Source organism: Rattus norvegicus, chromosome 16 (assembly GCF_036323735.1).
Source record: "Rattus norvegicus strain BN/NHsdMcwi chromosome 16, GRCr8, whole genome shotgun sequence".
Taxonomy (NCBI): Eukaryota; Metazoa; Chordata; class Mammalia; order Rodentia; family Muridae; genus Rattus; species Rattus norvegicus.
The window spans coordinates 63,248,225-63,275,213 of NC_086034.1; the positions used below are offsets into that span (position 1 = coordinate 63,248,225).

Sequence of the window (26,989 nt, forward strand, 5' to 3'; positions counted from 1 at the left end):
ACCACACATCAGTAAGCTCCACTTAGAGTCGTAATGGCTCATTGCAAAAAGAATCCCACTTAAGGGGCAGGTGGCTCGGGGCGGTTGAGTGGCGAGACACTTGCCTGGGATGTGCAATGTTCTGGGTTCAGCTCCCAGTCCCAAAAGACAGAGCCAATGTTTCAGAAGCAGAGTTTTGAGAGAGACTTGGGCCAGGGAGGTGACTCAGTAGGTGAGGGCACCTGGCACAAGCCCTCCTAAGTTTCATCCCTAGGACCTAATAGATTGAGTGACCCGATGCTCCAAAGATGACCTTTGACTTCCACATGTGTACTGTGGCATGCATGGCCCCCCCAAACACACACACACACACACACACACACACACACACACACACACTCACAAATAAAGTAAATGGAATGAAAAATAACAAAAACAGCAGCTCTTACAGGTTTTTTCCCCTTTGGGGATTCAAGCCCCAACAGATAAAAGCAACTGACTCTTCTTCCGTCCTCCCAGCCCCGCTCAAGTTTGAGCTAAAATACAAAATTGTTAATCCTTTTAACTGATAAAGTGGAAATAATAACCAAACCAACCCAGAAATAATTAAACTCTGGAGCTACCATGGCTTAACCATTTCATTGTGTTTTTATTGATTTTTTTTTTTTTTTAAATTTCTGCCCCGTTAGGACAATGAACCGGGAAACCACAGTTACAATTCACAGACTGCAGCATGAAAAAACACACACTCCACTGGAATCCTATCAAGCCCTTCCACTTTATTCATTCAAAAGAGTCCAGTGCACACATCAAATATGAGCACTGTCGGGGTTTTTTTGTTTTTGTTTTTGTTTGTTTTTGTTTTTCCAAAGAAGGGGGAAACCATTTACTCTGGCAGCACTTCAACAATCCCAGGAAATGGTTTTGATACCACGAGTTGTAAGAATAGAAACCATAACAAACTTGGAGCGCGTGTGAGAGGCGAGGGGCTCCTTGGGTAGAACGCATTCCTCTTGTGCTTAGCGGATGGGCGGCCCCTCAGCGGCTGGCCGCTGAGTCTTCCCGGGTGTGAAATAAGGAAACAGAATTTCCTACACAGATGCTGAGATTCTTCTTGGGCAGAGGTGTTTCTGTATCTCAGCCCTCTCCCCCACACACTGAGGCAAGTTCTCACAGTTTGCTGGAGCTCTTTCGGGTGCATGACCCTCTGATCGTGCCAACCTTGGCCACAACACATGTGACCGCCAAGGTTCCCTCATTCTCGGTGCTTCTCTAGGGTTCGGATAACAACATGTAACATCACTTGTCAGAAAGTAGCAGGCATTCAGAACACGGGCATCTGTGTTTATGAAAATAGCAACCATTTGCAGGGTATGCTCACCCAAGGGGCCTTATTTTTATTTGACATGGCCCTCTGGGGAGTAAGCCCAAAGTCATATAGGACATTGTAAAGCTAGTTGGACTTTGCTGACTTGACAGTTTCAGAACTGTCTGGTGCCAATTAATAAAAAACAAAAACAAAAAACTATTGCCCAATAATTCAGTGGTCTACGAAGCAATAGAAATGCAAACTGTTCGGTTCACACTTGCACACACACACACATGAGAACTATGACAGAAGAGATCAACCAGATTCTCACCCATCCTGCAACTGTGTTCTGAAAGGTAAGAGAAATTTTTAAAACTGGACTTGCCGTGTTCAAGTATTCGAAACATAAAAGAGAGACAATCCCCACTAGATTCTGATTTCTGAGAGATTGCCTCCACAGAGCGGCCTCTGGGGGCAGTGAAGTCAACTGAACAGATCCAACACGAATCAGTCTGTAATTTCTCAAGAGCGCAGTGACCTGCTTGCATTTCTCTTAAAGATTTGTGGTGACGGTGTGGGCTGTGGCATTCTAAGAATCGATACTTCAGAATGCAGGCGACAGAGTAAGACCAGCTGACACACCTTTCTTGTGGGGAACAGTCAGTTTTACATGCTTCCTGTCAACACACGGAAGAGGCAGATGTAAACAGAGGCCTTCACGTTCTTCAGAGACTGCGTCTCTACTGCAGCAAAGGCTGTTTGGTCCTAACTAGGAGGCCACTGGAGAGCAGTGTGTGGAGTTTGTTTTTAAATGTTTACCTCCTAGAGGTTTCAAAACAAGGGCTCTACTAGGACCTTGGCTGCAGACTTCCTCCAAGTGGCTCTGTATGAATAAACAGCCAATGAGGGATGGAGTTCCGTGAAACGGATGTTCCTCCAGGAAGGCCAATAGTCAGATGGAGAGTTCACAGAGGGCCCTGCTAACTCATGCACACTGTGCTGGGGGGTCAGGGAGAGGGGGGTGCATAGCAGTAGAACGGCTACAAGATTTAGAACTGAACTCAGATTATCGCAAGTTGCTCCAAGAATCAGGTTCTCAGAGATTCTTCACCTCATTTGGCCTCTAGGATGTCCCTCTGCCCCAGTAGTGGTGATGTGAAGGGACAGAATAGTCATCATTCTACCACCATGTCCAGTGACTAGCAAGCAGGGTGTGCACTGAAAAGATGGGAGGGGACTCTGCCAATGGGCTGAACGCTCCTGGCGGTTATTAGAATTCTTGCACCTACCCCTGGACGGACTGACAGGGAGAAGCTTTCTCTGTCCTTTTCAGTCAAGCAGGTGGGCTAAAGGGCAACGAAAAGAACCAAAGGTCTGACACTAGAAGCATCAGCCCCGTCTTGGCACAGTTCTCATGCAGAATATTGCACCCAGTGTTAACTAATGCTAGAAGCGCCAAAACTGTATAAATTTAAATGTATTTGCATATTATAAAAATAAAGATTAACATATACATATCTTACACTAGTTACGGGACAGCGGTGAACGTCAGTTGATCCCTCCTTCACATTGAACAGAACTGAAATCTGAGTGCTCTAAATACTGCCGCCTGACCTGGAGCTTTATGGCTCATGTGTACACAGAAGTCACAATCCCTGAGAAGCCTGTTAACTTTTTTTTTCCCTTTTCTTCAAGTAGCTCTCTCCTTGGAGGATCACAGTTCTGAGGTTCAGGTTGTGAAACATTTGCTCCATGTTTGTCCCCATCTTCCCAGCCCCCTCCAACCCCTCCAAGGGTCCTCTGCAAGCACCCCGATGCGGTGCACGGTTTCACTCTGGGGCCCCAGAAGGCGCTTGGGAGCATGGCAGGCTCGTGAGGGGCAGAAGATGTCCCAGTCGGTCCCATGCTCTGTTAATGCCATGAAAATTCCACAGCCACGAATGTCACTGGTTTCTGTGCTTCTCACCAACGTTCTTCCTAGATGAGAAGACAAAAGTGACAATAGTCTCGATTATAAGGGAAAAGAGAGAGGACATAAAAAGAGTCATCTGCATAGATTTCCATGCCTACTAACATTGTCTATGAGCACAGATGTCAGGCTCCTAATGACCCACCAAGTAAGCAGTCTTCTTAGCAGTTAGATTAGTCAAATGTTTGTTTGTGATGCTAAGCATAGGTCAGCCTTAAGCGGGGACCAACACTAATTGCTAGGACCACTTACCAGACTGGAACTTTACAGATGGACAAGCACAGCCTCTAAACACAGACTCGCTTCCTCAGTCAACACACATGGGCACGTGGATAACCACTCCCCACCCCAGGCTCAGAAATACTCGCTCCAGCCCAAGCTTATCTGCCTACCATCACTAAGCATGCTTTTATTTAGTGTCCCAAGCAAGGGTGTCAGCCCAAATCCAGGGTGTCTGAGAATGGCCTGAATATACTGCGACATTCCCGGTGAATTAAATAATGGCATTTGCTGGAAACAAAACAGAGCGGAGAAGGTCAGATATCTCTGGCTTTTATTTTGGCTTTCTACAATGCTGGAGGTGAGGCACGGCACAGGACTATGGTTTGCCCCGGTCCCACTCCATCTCTCTCAATGCTGTTTTATTTATTGCCAAGGCCAGCGACTCACTATCTACCTAATAAGCCTTTCAGCGACATACAAGAGGCTTAGTCAGTGTTCTATTACCATCGCCCAAACCAGGAGCCTTCTCATTACTTCATACATACCAGAAATGGCACTTTTCCTTGTAGCACAGTGTAGTTCAATTTTTCAATATTTTACCCATCCCATCACGTCCTGGAGGTGAGGAAGGGGGGAGATACCCAAGGGTTATGGCATAACTGGGCCTTGTTATAGCACAAGCAAGATTCCAAAGTGTGTTTGATGGGTAGAATCGAGGTCAGCTTTTGGGGGCCTCTGAAGAATTTCACACTTCTTTGGCACTGAGCCATATGAAAATGTGCGAAAACCTAGCAGTATAATAAACTCTTGGCAACAAAGGTTTTGGAACCGTCTCAAATTCCAGCAATAATCTGAAACATCTAGCCGTAAGAGGATGGTCATATGAAAGCATGCATCTTGGACTGGAGAGATAGCTCAGTGGTTAAGAGCAATGACTGGTCTTCTAGAGGTCCTGAGTTCAAATCCCAGCAATCACATGGTGGCTCACAATCATCTGTAATGAGATCTGATGCCCTCTTCTGGTGTGTCTGAAGACAGATACAGTGTATTTATATATAATAAATTAATAAATTAAAAAAAAGCACGCGTCTCATTCAGGCAGTAACTGCTTTTCCTCAGCTAATATAATGAACTTTCAGAAATGCAGACAGTTGTGCCGGCTGTCTGCTCCCCTGAGCTACATACACATGGCTCTGAGAAAAACAAGATCGTCTGAGGATGCTACAGGGGAATTTCCACTATCACCACTTGCAGCAAACTGTGATGGCTCCTGCTAAGTCTCTGCTCTGCAGATTCTAGAATCACAGGAGAGAAGGGCCTGGAGGAGGACATCTTGATTTCATTAACTGAGAGAGAAAGACCCGCCCACTGTGGGTGGGACCATTCCCTCCAATGTAAGTAGAGAACTGAGTAACACCAGCGCTGAAAGTTTGACTGTGATTCGCCAGCAGCTTTCAGCATTTACTGCCACCACTACCCTCCATGATGAACTGTATCTTGAACCAGGAGCTACGATAAACCCTTTTCCCTTAAGCTGCTTTTAATCCCATGAGTGTATCACAACAGGAAAAGATACTAGGTCACACCAATCCCTCTCTTCACCCATCAAATCTCCAACCTTCTCTACCCTACTGCTTTTCCATCTCGGCGAGTCACCCAGCCCTCTGAGGTCCACCCCAAAATACCACTTCCTGAACCCTCACCTGATACTTCTAACCATTGTTCTCAATGCTATTCATAACCTGTCATCAAATTCCTATTTCAACCTGGCATGACTTTCTTGTCTGGCTACTTCGATGGTTCCCACTCTGATTCTTGTGGGCGGGTTACTTCTACATCCTCAATACCTGCCACAATGCCAACCAGAGGGCAAAGAGTCAACACAGCTACACAATCGAGCAGTAAGATGGGAAGAAAAGCCACAGATAGAAAGTGGTTGAGATACTGTGAGCTCCTTCCTATAATAGTATAGAATTAAACAGTAATAAAAACATCAAGGAAACGTACAGGACAAAATAATCGATTAGAGTCAGCAATCTTGGTTTCCCTGAAAAGAAGACACATTTCCTTGGCTTCAGGGGCAATGGACTTTCATTGGTAAGGGAGCCAGGGATTCTCTGAGGACTGAGAGCCAGCCAGGGGTCACTGTGGTCAACTGTCCCTCAGTTGAAGGGCTATCTCTTAGGTTAGCAGAGAAGGTGCCTATGAAGGGCCTTTTGAGTCACACCTAGGGTTTTGAACTGAGCCTACAATCACCAGGAAGTTGCTCAAGGCTTATGTGACAGGCACTGACATCACAACATAAATATTGGAGGGGGGGACTAGACGCCTCAGTGGTTAAGAGCACTGGTGGCTTTTTCAGAAGAGCCTGGTTTGATACCTATCACCTATATGATGGCTCCCAGCTGCCTGTATTTTCAGTTCTAGGGAATCCAATACCCTCTTCTGGCCTCCAAGGGCACCAGTCACACATGGTACATAGACACACAAGGAGGCAAAGCACACATACACATAAAAGAAAATGAATAAATCCTAGGTTTCTTTTTTTATCAGTTTGAAGGATAACATGACTAGATTAGCTAAGGAGTTTCAATTGCAGGAATCTTGGTCGATTAGAGAGTCAGAGGAATCACAGAGCTAAAGAAAAGGCTAATACTATGGGGAAATACTCTGGTGACGGACCGTATAGGTGGAAGCTACTGAACCTGACAGATTCCTAGCTCAGCCAGACAGGCACAAGATTCTACCGTCATGTGGGACAGAAATGGAGCAGTGAAGACTTCTGGGAGAAGAAGGGAGTGAACACAGTTCTCCGCCATGTAGCCCACAGGGGCTGGCAGATGGGATACTGTTATACGAGGTGAGGAGATGAGAAGGTTCTATCTCAGGCTTAGACTTGGAATCTTCCCAGGTTAGAGCACCGGCCGCAACTCTGGATGTGAAAAGAAATGACGGCTTGAAATATTAGGCTATCTGGGCCGAAAGGAAAACCATTGTTTGTATTTGTATTTTTTCATTTTCTGTATTTTGAGATTGTATAGAAGGTGGTGATCCTGGTCATCTTGGGGGAACTCAGTTCCTAGAGACCCTAACGAACTTGCCCACCAGTGCTGTCTTCTACACCTGGACCAGCCAGGTCACGATGAAGATCCCACCCACGCCATCCCCCACTAATCCTACCAGGACCTGGAAATAGATAGCTCACCTCTGCATGCACACCAGCCGATCCTAAACTTGCAAGCCTGCCCTGCCTTATAAATCACAATCAAGGCTGTTGCCACAGCTCCTCTGGCCTGGTCCTCGGAGCAAGCCCATGCTTCTCTTGTGTAGCTCCCCCTCTCTGCGGAGGGGGTCAGCTGGGTACTGGCCTTTTAGCCTTATTATCCTTTAAAGTGGGAACCTACTTTGTTTTAAAATAGACACAGGAATGAGAGCATCCGGCACTGTGAAAACAGCACTGAAGCCTTGGGGTCTGAGGTAAAGCGCAAACCTGTGCCATTAGTAGCTGGAGTGTGGGACGCGGTGTTCCCTGCTTTGTACAACTTACAGGATTATTAACTAGATCAATGTGTCAGGGGCCTTTACCCTGAGGGATTTTTGTCTCGGTGTTATGGGTATTAATGAGTATAACATGGAAACTAGCACAGTACACCAACATCTCCTTTTTATGAGAACGGGGGGAACACATTGAAGACGCCCATTAAACAAATCTTTATTTATTCTCCCTTGGAGAAGGGGAAAGGGAAACCACTATTCTCACTTATCCACATTTACCTTCTATAGGCAGGCCCCTTAATTAATAAGTGTCTAGATAAACCAGGGGGCAGGTTTTTACCATAATACCCACATTGTAGAAATATTTTATTTATAGTTTTTACTCTCTAGGCCCTCCAGTGTATACCACATATATTCCTAGTAGAAACAACAGTAGGTAGATCGATTGAGCATTTATTTGCTCTATGAAATTATATTAAATGCTGTGTTTGAAATTACCCCCCCCCTCTCTCTCTCGTTACTTTTAGATGGTTTTGCCTACACTTGTCCTCATAAAAAGGAGATGTTGGGTATATTGTGCTCCTTCATGTTGTAGCCAGTAATACTTATAACACCCGGACAAGAATCCCTCAGGCTAAAAGCCCTGACACATTGGTCCATGAGACAAGCTCATGTCATAAGCACCTCCACAAATCTGCACTTTACCAACGTCTACCGCCATAGCACTAACGAACAGTGGGGTTTGCTCAGGAGACAGAATTAATCCAAGCACTAAAGGCGACAGAGGCAGGAAGATGGCCAAGTGGAGCCTAGTCTTGGCTACACAGCAAAACCGTCTAAAAACAACAGGGCTCTAGGGGAGAGACTGAGAGACTGAGATTCAAGCAAGTGCAGTGGAACCCCAGAACTGTTTTCATGAGGTTGCATGAGGTTGACCAACTTGTCCTCTTCCTGGTGCTACAACCTGTACAATAATGTAAATTAGTAACACATGTGCGTACACACACACACACACACACACACACACACACACACACACACACACACACATGTCTTCCCCAACATGGATCTAAGACTTCTTGACTCATCATTACACTGCCCTAAGTTAAGTGAAGAATGGTGCATTTTGCTGTTTCTCTCTACCCTGAGCGTCTATCCCAAGCGTGAGTGACTCCCAAGCATGAGTGACTCCAGACAGGTGAAACACAGAGTGCTTGGGCTCTCTGCCCTCTGGACTCTCTTCATTCCCAATCCACCCCACATTGTCCCTCAGTTCTCCAGGGTCTTAGCGCCACACCTATTCAAGAGATTCTCTGATTCCCAGAGACTTACCCTTAAAACTTGGTGCTCCTAAAGTCACAGATTGGGTACAGTAAAAATGGTGGCAGAGGGGAAGAAGCACTATCCTTTCCACTTAATTTTCCAAGAAAGTACGAAGGTACCTGAGCAGAGAGGGGAGAAGTCCGGTATCAATGTAGCTGATGGGAGACTACACGATTCAAGACACAAGTCTTCCCAGCTGGGAAAAGCAAGCAAGCAGTAGGAGAGGCCCTCCTTACCAAGGACAAAATAAATCAAATGGATGGGAGCTTCCAAACAGGCCACTCCACACTTAGCTGTAAATACCAGATATCTCTCCCCCAACACACACCCTTTTTATGTTTTAAAATGCTGTAGTCAACGGATATGGTCCACTGCAATAAAGCCAAATTCGGGTCATTCCGTTTCTCCTTAAAATATGTTCTCAAACCCATACTCGCTAATCGAGGAGGGCTTTGAAATTTTAGCCTAATTATTTAGTGAGCTGAAGGCCACAATCTTCACCCTACTTATGTATATAAAAGGATATTTCAGTGGTTCTTACGTATCCTTATGTCACTGCAGAATTTCTTGTGTGAAGCTATCATCATACTTTTTAGAATACTTACAATAGCAAGAAACTGATATCTAATGGAGTTCTTGCTTGGATGTGAATGCTACTGTATACAGGCAATCATCAAGGCTTTTCAAAAAAAAAAAAAGTTTTGAATGCAAATCTCAACTCTGCCCTCTATTGTTAACGTCAAAATGCTTAGCTTAGCGTTTCCAAGCCAGAAAATGCTGGCTTTTGTTTAGAATACTTTTGTTGATTCTATTAACACACCATCTGCCAAAATTAGAATGAACTTCTTTACTCTCTGTTAACTCCCTCCTATTCCTACATGACCAAGCACACTGAGGAGTGACCAACTAAGAGAAGGTCAACTATTAGGAAATAAAACTTAGACAATTCCTCTGTCCTGCATGTTTCCGGATCAGCCCATAAAAGGCACCACACAATGAACATGGGTTTTGTTATGCCAGTATGCTTGGAGGTAAAGTGTTTTGTTTGCCTTTATTTGTTCTGTTAGTTTGTTTTAGGCTTGTCTGTTTCTGGTCCTTGAAGGAGACTCAATAGCTAAATTGGGGTTAGCAGTCAGTTTCTAAGAGGGTACACACAGTTCACTTAGTGAAGGAGGATACTGGTCAGAATTTCTTTAGAAAGAAAAAAAGCAACTTTCAGCTGCAGGCCACCTAAAAATGAAGTGCAGCTGGCCACCTGTCATTTGCCCAGAAGCTCACACACCCTGTGGACTAAAGCAGTAAGTGTCTCAACCTGAAGAGAGACTGCATAGAGCCTGGGATTCACAAACAAACACGTACAAGATACTATAATATTGGCTAGCTTGCTAATGGGCAGGTAATCACACCAGTTGTGAGTTCATGAGCACAGCGGCCCTCTCTCATCCAGTAGGTATCGTTTTGTTTTGGTTCTCTCCAGTCTCTGGCTCTTAAAATCATTCTGACCCCTTTCCATGATGACCCCTGAGCACTGTGGGCAGGAGTGTGATACAGAAGTCCCATGTAACGGAGCACTCAATGGGTATTTATTCTCTGCACTTTAACCAGATGTGAGACTCTGTATTAACAGCCATCTTCCGCATTGAGATACTTCTCTGATGTAGCATACCAATCGACAGGTATAGTAACATGAATTTAGAGTATAGCTTACTATAGGCTCACCCCTAGGGTCAATGAGCTCCCCAACTGTGAGTTCTTAGCCAGATTTATATAGTACCATAAATATGTTACCTCCTGTGAAATGGACCTTAAATCTAGTCAGAAAGGAGTTGTTAACACCCAGAACAGTTGTACCACTGTTGCTTCCATGAACCTATTCTGCTGTGGTGGTGGTTATTACAGTTCACAGAGTTCATCAGTGGGTGAGACTTGGTAACTTTTCTTCTCCAGAAGTCTATCTAGCACCTTCTGGTACTACTGTAGGCTGGGCAGCAACAAGACGCTTCTTGATTAGTACGAACTTGATCTTTCCACATCCTATGATCAAAGTATATGGGGCTTCAGTAATAGGGTTATAACATCAGGTTCAGGTAAATAGCCAAGGGCAAATGGCAATCGCCTGCATTATTTGGGGGCATCATCAAGACTCAATAACTCAAGGGAGATATCCTTCATCTGGTACTGGGCTTTTTCTTTGGCATCTCATGGCTTCGAGAAGAACTTTATCCCTTGTGTAGGGAAATTTCCATTAAATTCACAGTCCCCTTCCCCTACCTGAAGAGCTACTGGCAGTTGATTGCTTCAATTTTCCTTACGGAGGGTGGTCCTGGCAGATGGTCTCCACACCCATGAAGCAGCACAAAGTGGACTTAGTGAATTATTTAAAACAAACAAAAGAAAGAGTCTGAAGTTGGGAGGAACTGGGAGGATGGATATGAGAAAAATAACTAGGGAAAGGAATGGGAGGTGAACAAAATATGCCTATAAAATTATTGAATGTTACTAGATATTTCTTAAAGTGTAAAAAAAAAATTATCCTTCTATTTTCTCTCTACTGTTCCCAGGGAGCGTCTAGTCAGCCTCCTCCTAGACCTCCATCTTGAGATTCTGCACCCTCAGATTCAACAAACTTCACATTGGAAACACTGTTGCATGGAGCTAGTGTATCTGTACTTTCTCTTGTCATTATTCTCCAAATGATACAATGTAGCAACTAGAGGACTTCAACTAAGTGTCAAAGTAATCTAGAGGTGATTTAAAGTATACAGGGGCATGTGCACTCCTGACATTTATTTAATTAACTAGTTCATTTGCCTTCCCTGCCCCCTCCCTACAAGGCCGGGTCTTATTATGTAGCTCAGGCTGATTTAGAACTCAACATCCTCCTGAGTATCAGGAATACAGGCAAGTACCGGAGGCCCATCTCATGACATTCTACAAGCACTTGAGTGTTTTCTGATTCTGGTGTCTACGAGAAGATGGCGGCTCTGTTATGATGCCCAAGTAGTTATCAATTCCTTACATCCAGGGATTAGCATGTGTGGCTGCTGAGCTGTCAAAAGGCTACAACTAGGAAGTTCTGAAGGAAGCTCCTCCCCTCCCTCCGTGGTACCCTAGTTCTCCTCCATCACCCAGGATCAGGGGGCTATGAGTGATACATGGTGCCAAGTTCCTTCATTACATTTGGACTGAACTATTCCAGTAACAAAGGATCTATGAGAACCTATTTCAGAAATCAACAAATCTGCTTAACATCAACACACCTGATACCAAAAACCATTCTGGAAGAAGACACTAAACGCACTGTCAACACAAACTAGCTTAGATTAGACACTTAGATTAAAAGAAACAAGTAATGGCAATTAGAATCCTATTTCTTCTTGGGGTGATGAAGATGCTTTGAAATAAGACAGGGGCCACACCATTCAACATACACTGAGAATCATCAAGAACTGTATAAACTAGATATCAACAGAGCTTTAGGGTCATTTGTGACATAATCCATGTCAAGGAAGATTTTGTTGGTTTCTTTTTGGAACCCCTCTGCTGTCAAATTCGTGGTCATCCCATGCCAAATCCTTCACAATCATACAAAATGCAGAAATAACCCTCAATCAAGTAGATTAGCAAAATGCACTAGATGCCTCTAGGCATCTGCTTCTCCCCTGGTGCAAGAAGGGCATGCAGAAGAACATCATTGCACCCATTCCTGAAACCTCTTCCCAATGGAATTCTGGGAGAGAGCTCTTCTACCCACCACCAGGACCAGTCACAGCTGTAAGTCACACGGAGGAACCTTCCTGGAAGACCTACTATGAGCCTCAACCTGAAGACCTACTACTTACTCCTTATTTTGCACCACCTCTCTTCATAGGGAAGAAACATCTGGAAATTTTTTGCACTTTTAATTTGCCTGCGCGCGTGTGTGTGTACGCGCATGCACGCACATGTGCAAAGGTCAGAGAAGACCATAAACTGGAGTTACACACTGTTGTGAGCTGTCCCATATGGGTGCTGGGGACCAAACTCAGATCCTCTCCAAGAGCAGGTGGCATTCTTAACTGCAGAGTCATCTTTACTCTCTCCCCATAGATATACCTTTTTGTTGTTTTTAAATCTGTATGCCTGGAAATTTTTTTCAAATGAGAAACAGAAAAGTCTGGGATCCATAAGAAAGTACCAAATAACAACCATTGATTCTTCTTTTGTTTATAAAGTCTACTGCATCATTATTTCACATGTGGCTATAGGGGAAAGGAAACCAGACAAATGATGGCTTGGAGAGACTTTTTTTCCCAAAGCATTAAAAGATTGACATCAATGACAGAGTAGGGTGTTTCTGGTACCTGGGACTATTGCGGTTAGCACTTGCTGTCCCAACACAATGAACAGGATTCCTGGGACTCCTCACCCTCTCTTGATGTGAACAGTAAACAGAATATCATCCTAGTCACGTGTGGCAGAGACAGGAGCATCTGACCACGCTGCTATATGTCCCAGGATCTGCTTTGCCGTTGGCTTTATACTGGTCCAGCAGAGAAAGGGCAAGAGTCCTGGCTTAAAGGCTATCCTTACAGGGGTGAGGGTCAGAGAGCTAAAGTCTAACGCTCATTCTTTAGAACCAGCTGCGTGACTTCTGCGTCTCTTCAAAGATGCATAGCTAGCTACTTTCTCTCCGTACATCCTGATGCATGTGCCTTGTGAGGAAAGTCAAGTCTTGCCCATCTGCCTACATTGTATGGGTTGCTAGAGAGGTAGAGATCACTTCATAGAGAGCGACTTAAGCTGGAGCTTAAAGGCAGTGCTTTGGATTGCTGGTCCTGTCTGGACACCAAGCCCCAGCCTTGGGCCAAAACTGTAAGACTCAATGGCTCGACTCTTTGACTGCTATCTGTGGCTTGGACATTCTAGTGAGCCTAGTCTAGCCTGAATGTTTGTTTTTTGTTTAGTGCTCATGACTACGAGTTGTACTGCTTCACAGTATGAGTTTCTGATTGGATTACAGACACTGACTTTTATTTATCCTGACGGCCATGAGAGCGATCATTTCTCCTTGTCTCCATACTAAAAAATAAGTCTTGTCAAGGATGCAAAACTTTCATATCTAGGGAGCGGCCCTTCACCTAGAGCTGAGAAATTATACAGCCAAGATGTATCCTTGCTATGACAACAGGGGTTCAGTCCCCAGTGGTATTTCCCTCCCAAAACTAGAGAGGTCTAAGCCAACTCTGATGAATTGGGTTCAATTCGAAGCTGGCTGCTCATTTAGATTCAATAATCTGTCAGGGCGAGGCTGATAACATGACTTTTTTCCAGGCTGGTAAACAGGGTCTTACTGTGGTAGAACAAGAAGCCACCCGTGGGAATGACTGATAAACTGGCTCTGTGCTACCAGGGCGTCTGGTCCAAGCAGATATTTAACTCTTGTATCTATTTTGTCTGTTAAACAGCATGGATCCGTATGAAAACAATTGATTAGTGTGTCTAGTGGCTCACGGACATTTACATCAATACAAAGTATGCACTGTGTTCTGTACCCTGCTTCTATAACACCTCTTTATCCCTGTCCTGGTGTATCTGAAAGGCAAGGAGCAGCAGGCACAAATTCAGAGAAATTGCAAGGCAGGGCAGTGCCTGGGTTTTGACATGTTCAGGGCAGCGGAAACGCAGGTTAACAAGAGCTTGTGTGGTTGTATCGTGAAACCTGAGAAGCATTTCACGACCCCGATTTCTTAGGGAGACCTCAGTGAGGAATTTTGCTGGGTGCAGGCTAAATAAAAGAGTATCCGGGATCTAGAGTTAGAGAGGCATTTCCCTCACTGCACTGGGCTAGCCTCCGGCACAGGTATATTGAATAGCTTTTGCTTAATGCCCAACTTGGAGGAAATGGGGGCTTTCCCTTCTACTGCTGACTTCTAACAACATCACAGAGACCCAGCTGTACAGGAAGCACACACCACAGGAGGGGAACTGCCCCTGTCTGGATGACGCTCCTACCACAAAGCTCTGGCATGTGACCAGTCAGCAAGTTCCCGGTGAAGACAGTCTGGTTTTGTCCTCATACCTACATTGGCTGTATAGATGATAGAGAGGTCACAGTTCTCAAGCGCAAACTATCTAAAGCCCTATAATAAGTTGGGGTGTGTGTGTGTCCCCATCCATCCATCTGTCTGTCTGTCTCTGTGTGTGTGTACATGTATGTCTGTCTGTGTGTCTCCCTGTGTATTTATGTCTGTGTCTCTATGTGTGTCTGTGTGCATGTCTGTGTCTCTCTGTGCGATTCTGTCTGTGTGTGTGTGTCTGTCTGTCTGTCTGTCTGTCCCTCTCTCTGTGTGTGCACATGTATGTATGTCTGTGTGTGAATCTGTCTCTGTGTTTGTATGTCTGTGTCTCTGTGTGTGTGAATCTCTCTCTCTCTCTCTCTCTCCCTCCCTCTCTCTCTCTCTCTCTCTCTCTCTCTCTCTCTCTCTCTCTCTGTGTGTGTGTAGAGAAGGAACAAACACTACATGGCCAACAAACCAGGAAGAAAAAGTAAAGCCTGCTGCATGAGTGCAGCCACCTGACTGGAGCTGTCACCAAGACAATGAGCTTCAAGCCAGAAAGGTCTGTGACTGCTGCTTTGCCAGTTCAAGAGTCATTTCATCTCAGTTTAGAAGCAGTCCCTTGCTTTCCAGTGCGATAAAAGCACATAAATAAACCCCTCAAGCCAACAGGATCTATCTCCTGTAGAACGGGTAGCATGCATCCTGTGTGACTATTTATTTGCACGAGTGCATTCCCTGTCAGAGCATTTGGGGGGAAGGTTGTAGCCAGCTCACAGGCTTTGCTTTGAATAGAGAATCAGAGGCCCCTGCAAAATCAGATCATTATAGATTTTCTGCAGGCTTTTCTGATTTAATGGTACTCCTGCTATCCTTTGAAGTCAAGCCCACTTAATTCTACAATGACAGTTAGGAACTCACTTGGGACAAGAACAGGGTTCTGTTGCACCCTAATACCTTTTCAACAAGGCTCTGCATTAATGCTACTGGGAGAGGGGCATGTATTTTTGGCTATAAATGCCTGAAAATAGACTAAAAACCAAGAATCTACATATTGCATTTCGAAATGAGTAAACTATGCGGTTTATGAATTATACATCTGATTACATCTGAATAGCTTCACTTTCAAAGCAAAGTAAAACACCTCGCACAGAAAGAGGAAAATAAGTTTCCATTTCGCTGCTTGTGATAACTGACTTCTCAAGGTTTACGCACACACCATTGAACTTGGCTTTGGGTTATCACAACCTCAGAGCCAAAGTCTGCAGCAAGGCGCAAGGGCCAGTGGGTTATGGACACTCACTTGGAACAAGGGCTGATCACAGTCGGTGTAGGTGGGTAAACCAAAGCCACATTCACGCGCTCGCTGCCGTTCTTGGGGCAGATGATCTCTGCCACCCCTTCTGGCCTGGGCTGACTCAGCAACTCCCCTGCAAAGAAGAGAGGAAAAACCCATTAGGAAAGAGACCCCAAAGTGCAGGGCTAATTAACACGGAGAAATACGGCACTTTCCAAGGAGTAAGGCACATCTGTGGTGAGGAGGGAGAACTGGGCTCTGATGACATCTTCAGATGTGGAGACTGTGAACCAACATGGCTGGACTCTAGCTCTCTAGCTCTGGCTGCTTGGATGCTCAGCACGTCGCCACGGAGACGGTTCTCAAGGCATGATGGTGGCAGTGGAAAGGTGGACCCTCCAGACAAAGGAGCACTGACTAGGATCCCACTCACCTGCCCACCGTTCTCTTTCGACTGATTCCTGAGATCAGCCAGGCAGGGCTACCAAAGCGGGGCTCTCGTAATGAAGGTTTAGGCCTATGGGGTTTCAGCAGAGCTAGCGGGGCTCAAGGCAAAAGCTCTGTGCAAACGACCCTGACATGAGGCAGGCTCAAGGTGTTTACATGGTAAACAGCGGGACCAGCATCCCGCAGCAGGAGAATTTCCCGAGTGCTGACTTTAAAGCACGCAGGATTATCTCATGACTAATGTGGGCCTACTAGAAACAGGTGACGAAGTTAATAAATTAACTCAATACCTAAAGGAAATCAGACACTGCACGTCGTCTTTCTGATCATTAGCTCCTCAGGAGGAACAGAGACTTCCACTCCTTAGCTTTCTCCTTGTCAGTCCCTCATCTGGGAACCTGTCCTCCCTCCTCCTATCCTCAGGCCCAGCCTCAGGCTTTCCTACTTAAGAGTACTCAGCTGTCAGGATCTGGCTCATGGTAGTCCTTGTTTCTGCCTGACAGCCCTGCTTAGACCTAGAAGTGAGCCGCTCAAACCAAGGATACAACAACACACACACACACACACACACACACACACACACACACACACACAAACACACTTTTAAAATTCTGTATTTCCGAACACCTCGCCTTCCGCCGAGCTCACGGTGATGGGGCGTGTGCTCACACTGAGGCAGGACCGCGGTGTGAATACCACATCAGTGTTTACCCCTGTCCCGCTGAGCATGCAGCAAATGAAGAATCTGCTGCCTCACTTAGAAATAGGGCTTCTATTACCGTGGTAACACCACCACCGTAAACAAGTCGGAGAGCAAAGGGTTCATTACAGCTTATAGCTCTCAGGTCACATGCCATTGCTAAGGGACATCAGGGCAGGAACTCAAACAGGGAAGGAACCTGGAGGAAGCAGACGACACGGAGGTCGTGGAGGAGTGTTGCTTACTGGCCTGATCAGCCTACTTTGTACAGCCCTCAGGACCACCAGGCCAGAGCTAACACTGCCCACAGTGCTGGGTCCCACAGGGAGCTAGGTCTTCCAGATCGATCATTAATCAATAAAACGTACCACAGGATTGCCCAGAGACCAATCTGGTGGGGACATTTTTTTTCTCCAGTTGGGGTTCTCTCTTCCGGAATGACTATGGCTTGGGTCAAGTGGACATAAAACTAGCCAGCTTGGAAATGTTATGAGATGTTCCCAGCAACTGGTGGCAGTCACGGGGAACCCCTCTGCTACCAACTTCAGTACCTCCCCAAGGCGGGGACTGCTTCTCTAACCAGGATGCATCTTTCCTGGAGGGACTGCCTAACATCACTATTTTAAAATGAATGTAGGCACTGATGTATTTATACTTTGAGAGGCACATTAATTCCCTGAGCAGAACATTTTTCTGCATCTTCGCACAAGAACAGAATCTAATTTTAGTCCGCTCACCAAATTCCTGCAAAAATCAAACTATTGCAAAAGTTAATTTAGCACCATTAGCTGGTCCCGTGGATACCTGTGTGTCAGAACTGTGTGTCCTCCAACACCAGTTAGGAGGTGATCAGACGCAGAAAGATGCCAGCTACAAACAGAAACACTAAATGGTGTCAAAGGAATATAACCCGAGTAAGAGCAAGTTGGAGCTGAAACCTGGAAGCTAGCCAGTCTAGCATCACTGACAAGCCAGATGTCTTAACAGAGTTGCTAAGAGTAGCGAGTCTGAGAAATCCAAGCAGCACACAGTGACTCACAGTACTACCAGGACCTTGAGAGCAGAGGGCTTTCAGCTGGTCCTGGCCAGCCCCTTCCTGGCTCCTCTTTGGTGTTTTTTTTTTTCTTTTTTAAATTATTTATTTATTCACTTTACATTCCAATATCAGGCACCCTCTCCTCCCAGTCCTCCCTCTCACAGCTCCTCCTCTCAGTCCTCCCTCTCACAGCTCCTCCCCCCAGTCCTCCCTCTCACAGCTCCTACTCCCAGTCCTCCCTCTCACTGCTCCTCCTCCTCTCCCCTCCTCCCCTTCTGGGAGCTGCCATTGGGCCAGGTATAATGCCCTCAGGTAGGTATGTCACCCACTACAGCACTAGGCGCACCCTCTCTCACTGAGGCCATAGTGGCCCAGGTATGAGAACAGGCTCTATAGGCAGGCAATAAATAAGGGGGCAGCCCCTGCTCCAGTTGTTGGAGGACCTGCATGAAGACCAAGCTGCACATCTGCTACATATGTGGGCAATAATTATATTTTTTCATTTAAAGTCCTGAGATCACCCCCAAAGCTGGAGCACAGCCTGGGCATCCATATTCCCCACCCCCAGCCCGGAAATTCTCTTCTAGTTGATGGACATACTGTACAGGCCTCAGTTTCATCTGCTTTGGGCTACCCGAGAACCCAGATAAGGACTGCAGGTGCCAAGTCCCCTCCCTGCATGGGTCCCTGGCACCAACCACACACCGCTGTTTTATTGTTGGTGATACTGTAGCCTTTGGTGAGGGCCAGGGCAGTTTCTGCAAGACAGAACTGGATATAATTTGAATATTTTAAAGCCTTGGCTACCAACTTCTACAGAAGCAGCAGCTTTACCGCCTCTTGACAGAACCAGCAGACAGTTTTGTTTAGAGCTGGGTGCCCCTCAGAGGTCAGAGTGTGATCCCTGGGGTGCCAGGTCTGGTCGGTAGGTGCTGCTGGTCTTCAAAGCTGAGACCTTGAGACATGCGGGTGGGAGTGTGGACCCTCAGTCTTCTCTCTCCCTGCTTCCTGGCTGGAGGTGTGAGTGCTTGCTCTCCCGTGTGCTTCTGCCATGATGTGCTATTCTTGTGCTAAAGTAGTGAGCTGCCCGGTCTTGGGTTTGACTCCCAAATCAGAAGCCTAAATAAACTTCCCTTTACTCCGAAGATAGCCCATGGCTCTTTTCCATGACACCAGCTGGACTGATGGGTTCTCAACCTTCCTAGTGCTGCGACCCTTTAATGCAATTCCTCATGTTGTGGTGACCCCCCCCCCACCGTAAAATTATTTTTGCTGCTACTTTATAACTGTCATTTTGCTACTGTTATGAACCACGCTGAGGGGGCTGGAGAGATGGCTCAGTGGTTTAAGAGCACTGACTGCTCTTCCAGAGGTCCCGAGTTCAAATCCCAGCAACTACAAGGTGGCTCACAACCATCTGTAATGAGACCTGATGGCCTCTTCTGGTGTGTCTGAAGAGAGCGACAGTGTACTCACATACATTAAATAAATAAATCTTTAAAAAACAGAAAGAATCACACTGAAAATATCTGGGTTTTGGATGGTCTTAGGCAACCCCTGTAATAGGGATGTTCAATCCCCACTGGCCCGGCAGGTTGAGAGCAAATGCCTGAGTCAGTCAGCTGCATCAACATGAAGCCGACTATCTCCTTCTTCACAGTTGGCTGTCAGAAACTCATTGACATGGACTGTGAACAAAAGCTTCCCGCTTTCCATAAGAAGCACAATGTAAGCATGCGATTCAGTTACCACATGTAAAACTCTGCCTCACCAGAAACAAAAACCACAAGTAAAAACCTTTGATTCTATTACACATCTGTCAACCATAGCAAAGTGAGCTAAAGGGATAACTCCCAGAGTGGGTGAGCACTTTAAAGACTTATGTTTACATAGGGCAGTATAGCAACGGATTAAGGGGGAAAAATTACACATAGCCTGGTACAGTTCCGCTTTCTAAAACTTGCTTATGGGGCTAGAGAGATGACTCAGACATTCATTTAGGGAGCTTCCTGATCAGCCAAAGGACCAGAGTCTGCGTCTCAGCACCCACCCATATCGGGCAGCTCTATACACCTGTAACTCCAGCACCAGGGGACCAACATACCTCTTTTCATCTCTGTGGGTCAACTCACACACACACACACACACACACACACACACACACACACACTCACACACGCACTACCCACAGCACATAGACAAGCCTGCTTAAAGGAAGTTGGCCCTTATTTCTGACAAAAATTATAGCATTGCTCTATTTATAATATGACGACATGTGACACCATTCTCAAGTGTCATGCTATCGGGGAGCCACTCTGGAATTACAAGAGAAGCCTTCCACAGCCAGAAGACCATGAGGCTGGCGTTTCCATGTAGATCTTGAAGCTTCATCTAATGTGAATTTGGAGTCAATGGGTCCTTGGGGACTACCTGGTCTCAATCATGTATTCACTTCACGTTTGGCTTTGAAGAATGATCGTTCTTCTTTATCTGAGAAAGTATGCCCTGGTGGCCATCAGGGAGGACACAGATGTCACCAGCCTCCTGAATGAAGCACGCTGTCTACTGAGACCACAACACAGCCTCCTGTGGGCCTCAACCCGGTGAAAGATTGCTTCGTTACTCAGGCTTAAGAGTTGTGCCAGGAGAATGACAGCTGACTCCTAACAACTGCTTTTCCCTCAGTCGAAAAACATAACATCAGGTCCTATTAGGACATTTTAAAACATGAACAGGGACCCCAGGGGATGAGTTGGAGAAAGGACTGAAGGAGCTGAAGGGGTTTGGAACCCCATAGGAAGAACAACAATATTAACCAACCAGACCTCCCAGAGCTTCCAGGGACTAAACTACCAACCAAAGAATACACACATGGAGTGATCCATGGTTCCAGCCATGTATGTAGCAGAGGATGACCTTGTTGGACATCAGTGGGAAGAGAGGCCCTTGGTCCTGGGAAGGCTCGATGCCCCAGTGTAGGAGAATGCTAGGGTGGGGAGGTGGGAGTGGGTGGATGAGTGGGGGAGCACCCTCATAGAAGCAGGAGGAGGAAGGCTGGGATGGGGGTTTCTGGAGGGGAAACCAGGAAAGGGGATAACATTTGAAATGTAAATAAATAAAATATCCAATTAAAAACTTAAACAAAAACACCAACAGCAGATTATTGAAATGAGCCCCTTTCATCAGATCTCTCCACTATTGGGAATATTATGCAAAACAGCAAACATTTATCATAACAACAACGTAAGCCATTGTGTTGAAAGTCAAAATATTTGTTCAGTACAAACAAATGGCTCTAGATTGAAGATGCCAGTTATATATATCATGCAAAACAACAAAGCTGTCCAGAACTGAAATAAAATTTACACAGATATCTAGGGAGAAAATGTGCATCTGGACAATAGAAGAGACTGACTGAATGAATGAATGAATGAATGAACAAACGAATGAAAGGCTCAGTTAAGGTGTAGTCATGAGGGAGTTGGAGAGATGGCTCAGTAGTTAAGAGCATTGACTGCTCTTCCAGAGGTCCTGAGTTCAATTCCTAGCAACCACATGGTGGCTCACAACCATCTGTAATGGGATCTAAAAAGCCTTCTTCTGGTGAGTCTGAAGAGAGTGACAGTGTACTCATGTACATTAAATAAATAGATCTTTTTTTTAAGTGTAGCCATGAGACAGATTGGACAGAGTCCTGATTCGTAGAAATAAATGTTATCTACATTGATTTAACAGCTGAGGAGATCACAAGAGAACATTAAAGGCTGAAGAAATATGCAGGGGAAGAAATGTGGCACTGAGGGGTGGCGCTCCAAGAGGCTGGGATTCTGGCCTCATTAGACAGTGTGTGCTACAGGCCCTTGGACTATGGCTCCTGCATTTACCTGACCAGAATACTCCAAGGTTAGCTGATCAACCAGCAGGCTGCCAACTTTTGTATCAGCTGTCTTTGTGGGTGTGGGAACAAGTGGAGGATCCTTACCCATTGAAGGTAAGATACTCCTCACAGGCGCCTATGTATGAACATGCGGTTCCCAGCAGGTGGCGCTATTTCCACAGGCTGTGGGATATGGCCTAATTTTGTAAAGTAGGGCAGACTTGCGCCATTAGGGGACAGCCTCTGGGAGTTTCAGTCTATCTCTGTTTGGAGTCAGGTTCTCTCTCCCTCTACTTCCCGTATGCTGCCACGTGGTAGGGTGACTTGCTGCATTACCCTAAGTCTGCATTGGTCAGGAGGTGGCCTTGCCACCGCACCATCCCCACCTCGATGGTCTAAACCAAAAGACAAGTGCTTTCTCCTTTGAGTTGCCCTTGGCAAGTCTTATATCACAGTAACATAAAAGTAACCCATACAAACGGTGAGCATGCTGTGGGCGAGCATGCTGTGGAACGATCGGGAATCTGAATGGGGTGCTGAATAGAGACCTTGGAAAGCTACTCCTCACCCAGGAAAGAGCTGCCACTGGGTTCACTGGGAAACTGACTAGGCCACTTACAGAATCAGCAGAGATCTGCCGGCCCTTAGTTAAATCATCTAGGTCACCTATTCTTTTAAGGAGTTCTAGGACTCAGAGAGCAGACCCTAAACCTGCAAGGAGTTATATTGTTCTGGGTCACAGGGTTTGTCTCAGATGGCTGCCTTTGAAATAACTCAAGTAAGTCAGGGCCACTTAATGGTTGGACACATTCGGCAATGTGAATTTTGAAAAGCAGCTGCAAAACTTGATGATATGATAAAGCGGTTAGTTTCTAGCTAGGTGTGGGAGCACCTCTCTGTGATCCTAGCATTCAGAAGGAGGGGGCCAAGGGGTTATACACAGTGAGATGCTATCTCAAATAAATAAATATAAGAAATTAAAGACAAACAAAAGCCAGCCAAGTAACAACAAAACAAAATCATTACCCTCTTCTAAACTAATGACTTAATTTCAACTCACGAAAAGTCAACTCACGAAAGTGAAGAAAATGTCTATTTGTTTTTAATATTCACATGTCTATTCTGATTCTGAATGGTTTTATCTCCAGTATACGTTTATGATCTGGTCATCAAGAAGCACTAAACTAACTTTTTAACTGCTTCAAAGCATGTTCCATAGAGCCGACAGGTGACCGTTACAGGTAGAAGGAGAAGCCAAGATCAGAATCATGGCCTCTTGGGTGGCTCATGCAGCATCTCCACTCTTCGGTCTCACTGAGCAATGCCTTGGGAACACATGGCTGCCACCTTTGGCTGGCCCTGCAGTAGCAGGTGTCCCATCCCAGCTTTCTCGACATTCACTCACTTATTACACACGGTTCTCTTCCTCGGAGAGAGACAAGGGGAAGGGGACACTAAATATCTCAGGCACGCTCGTCAGCGAAGAGCTTTACTTGGTCGCTGGAGTCACTGGAGGTAATTACCCAGGGCTCTTCTAGATTAACGAGGTGTGACTTCAGAAAGGCTCAAACCAACTGTAAATGTTTCCCTTTACAGACTTTTATCTGCAGGAAAGGTGTGAAGGAACCCGTGACAAATAGGAAAATGTCATGTGGAGACCACAGAGAAGAGCTGGGCTAGCCTAGGCTAAAGGAACATTCCTTGTGTGTGTGAATGCATCTACCCTCATGCACAGGGCATATGTCTCCAACCGCATGTTTCTGAGTGAACGTGCAACAGTGGTACTAACTTCGAGGTCAGATGGGTTTGCCATTAACCGTGTCACTGTCTATGTGACACTTTCTGAATCACTATCCGATGTCAGCACATCACAAGCCAGGGCCCCTCTCTAGCTCAGGGGCAGGATGATCGACTATTGATGGTTTTGTGCTAGGTGTTCTCCAAACGATACCTAGACTACAGAAAGGATTCTATTAAAAAACAACGAAAGAATAAAAAAAGGAAATCTTTCTCTCATAAATAAAACAGAAAAAATTTTTCTCTTTGAGACTGGGTCTTACTCCATCACCCAGGTTGAAGGAAAACCACTATGTAGCCTGGCTTAGACTCACAATGGTCCTCCTATCTCAGCCTTTTAAGTGCTAGTATTATAGTGTGAACCATCGGACCCGCCGAAAAATCTGTTTCCTACTTTTAACACAACAAAAAATAGAAGATGAAGTTAAAAATACGAAATAAAACCACCCCGAATTCTGCCAGCATTAACATAATAACCCTTTATAGAGGTACTTACAAGAATATACGTGTAACTATGGGTATTTGGGTAAATATATTTCAATGTAAATGTTCTACATATTCTAAAAGACAGACAGACAGACAGTGCAGTGTGCCCTTGGATCACAGCATCAACCCTAAAATGCGAGGCCAAAACTCCACCCCGGAAAACTAAGGGGCAAAGGTAGTAACAGCAAACTCCACCTGAGGTTAGCCCCTTCCCTCTCATCAAACCTACCCCTTTTCATAATGTCTCCTTCCCTACTTTTGCTTCCAAACCCCAGTGCTTCCCTGTGCTTGGTGATCTGAGCTTCGCTTTCCTTCACATACAACAAAGGTTCATGTCTGAGCATCCCGGAATGCCCAGGGATGAGACCCCAGGTGGAGACTTCTGGACGATTCCACTTTGAAGAGCAAGGCTCTACCACATACAAAATAACAGTGCCGGGCCAGAATAAACATCTCAGGACAGCACAGGGACAGAGCTCATTCTGAACTTCTGAGTGAGCTGGAGAAAGAAGGGGCTTAAGGAAGGTGGTGGGGAACTGAGTCACCCATGAGGAAGGGCTTTGCTTTGGGTTCAAAAGTAGGAAACAGCAAGGAAGTGCAAACACTTTCAACTAGCTCTGCCCAGCCTCTTCCCCAGCCCCAGACAGGGCCAGACTCCATACAAATGATATGGCTTGGTGAGGAGTGAAGGCCCTCTTTAGATTCCATAAGAGAATTCTCTAGAGTCTCAAAGTAAGTCACCTTATATCCTAGAGCAAGCAGAGACGGGATAGATGGAAAGAAATCTTTAACAGCCAACAGCAAATATAAGTGGCAACGTCACTCTGTCCAAGGAAGAGGAAGGACTGATATAGTAGTAGTAATAATAATAATAATAATAATAACAACAACAACAATAATAACAACAACAACAACAACAATAATAATAATAATAACAACAACAAATGACAAAACCCATAAGTTCACACAACTAAATCAACATGGCTGCTGAAATCTGAGGACACCTAAGGCTTCTAGGCATTGCTTTCTCTCCCCAGTGTGCAGGGAGCTGCTCTTTCATGTATGCAGCCCACCATCCACAGCAGCAAGTGTGCATACACAGGGGCAATGTTCCAGAACCAAGAGCCCTGCTCTTCCCTGCCCCTGTGTCCTTAAAACATGTAGAGGGCATACCCTGTTCTCCTCCTTGGCCCTTGAAAGCCCCAGACACTGTCTGACCCTAGTTCATCCATCAGGGGGCAAAGGAGTAGAGGGCCCATGCCCCTTCCCGCCATTCACTCAATCCAAAGCACCTTCCCTCAGAGCGTGTGCCTGCCACTTGGCCCATTTTCAGGGCTAAGGGTTTATATAAATACAAATCCACCCAAGAAAGGAAAACTATTTCTCTTTTTCCTGCTCTGGCTAAAGTTCCAGAGCACTTGGCTGAGGATTAGACAAGCAGTGCAGATCAAAGTGTACTGAGGGGCTGGGGAGGGAGAGCAGAGCCTTCCACCCACCCCTCAGCCTTCCAGTCTCATACTCAAGCAAGATCATAAAAAGCCAGCTCCGCCAGGCCAGGCCGAAGTGCTTTCAAAGGTGACTCTTCATTTACATAGCCTGTCACCTACTTCTGGGAAAAGGATCCAGGCTCCAAGACAGACTTTGATGCATGCAGCCTGCGCAGAGGAGTTCAGACTCAAAGATTCACTCTCCCGCATTAGCTTTCGGTGGAAAGTAAAAGGAAGTTTTTACGGCCTGCAATCTGAACAGCTGGCCTGTGGGTCTTATCAGCACCATTCTGGCTTTGCAGTAGGAGGAGGGGGCTGGGAGCTCTCAAGACAGTCAGAGACATGCATTCACTTCTTGTCTCCTAACAAGGAATCAGATGAACTTCTTAACTTCACCCCTCCTTCCCCAGAAGAGAGGACGGGAGAGAAATGAAAATTGGAGCTGGGGCTGGCTGTTCTTAAGGGTTGGAAGAAAAACCACGTAGACACAGAGCTTCAAGGCCAAAAGGAACCTTCACCCACATGTGTAAACAGGGACATATCCCAACTCTCCTAAGGCTCTGCTTTGGCAGCTGATGGCTGCAGCTGTGAGCAAGAGTGAGTTCTCTTTCTGTTTGGTTCACTATGTAGCCCAGGCTAGCCCCGGAACTAGTGATCCTCCCACTACCGGCTCCTCAGTACTGGGGTTGTATGTATCTTCATGCATGGCTCTTTATTTCTTGGGTATATACCAAGCAGCAAACGGGCTATAGGCATCCAAACTGGACCCAACCACATTCATGAAAGCACTCGGGTCTGGAAAGCAATATGGAGGTCACCAAAGGGGCCTGACTTCATTGAGGATGAAAGGCCACCGGTGGACAGGGACTCCAGTCAGGTCAGAACTCTCTGTTCTATGTCACTGTCCCCTCCCCTGGCTGAAGGGGAGGTGGGTAGCTTGCTCAAGCTTTTTAATGAGGGTACTCATTCCAACTACGAGGGCAGAGCCCTATGGCTTAACCACTTCTGAATAGCCCTGCCTGTCATAGCATATGTCTTAGATCCAAACATAGACTCGCAGGGACACGGATATTCAGAACATAGCAGGCACCGTACCTCCAAGAACATCAAATGCTTGACAGATTACAGGAGGAACACATTGTGTCTGTCTGCTCTTTCCCAGAAGTTCTTCTACACTACAGAACTGGGGCATCTCCTAGATCACATTTGTGGGAAGGCAGGAATGCCACATCAGTACATAACACCCCCCCCCCCAAAGTCCTTGACCCCACTGAGATTCTTCTGCTAGCATCTGTTTATGGCTATTTCATTTAGGACTCACTGTGACGGTTATAAGAGACTACCCCGCTGAGTCAAACCCAAGTCAGAGCTGTATGGTCACGTAAGCGGGTCTAATATCAACAACCTAATATCGGATAATGGAGGAACAGCACCATTTATTTACCAATGGCTACTAAGTGTCATAGGTCCAAAGAGCTAAGGATAACTGATGGTTGTAAGTTCTAGGGGGCAAGCAGTCATATAGAC

General features: G+C 45.8%; 1 protein-coding gene across 3 annotated transcripts in view; it reads right to left on the reverse strand.

Moving 5' to 3' along the window:
* Window positions 1-608: 608 nt before the first annotated feature.
* The window catches only part of Mfhas1 (multifunctional ROCO family signaling regulator 1), an 87,609-nt gene continuing 61,228 nt past the window's right edge, over window positions 609-26,989 (reverse strand). Inside the window, exons 2-4 of one of the 3 annotated variants that reach the window (XR_001841536.3) lie at window positions 15,639-15,765; window positions 8,307-8,416; window positions 609-3,265 (exon numbers count right to left, since the gene is read on the reverse strand). Coding sequence is in view for 2 of the 3 variants with exons in the window: in XM_006253224.5 (XP_006253286.1) it covers window positions 3,232-3,265; window positions 15,639-15,765 (161 nt within the window). In the remaining variant the exon portion in view is untranslated. Of the gene's footprint in view, window positions 3,266-8,306; window positions 8,417-15,638; window positions 15,766-26,989 lie in introns of those variants that run through there. The other 2 variants (XM_006253224.5, NM_001107316.1) reach the window with 2 other exon arrangements.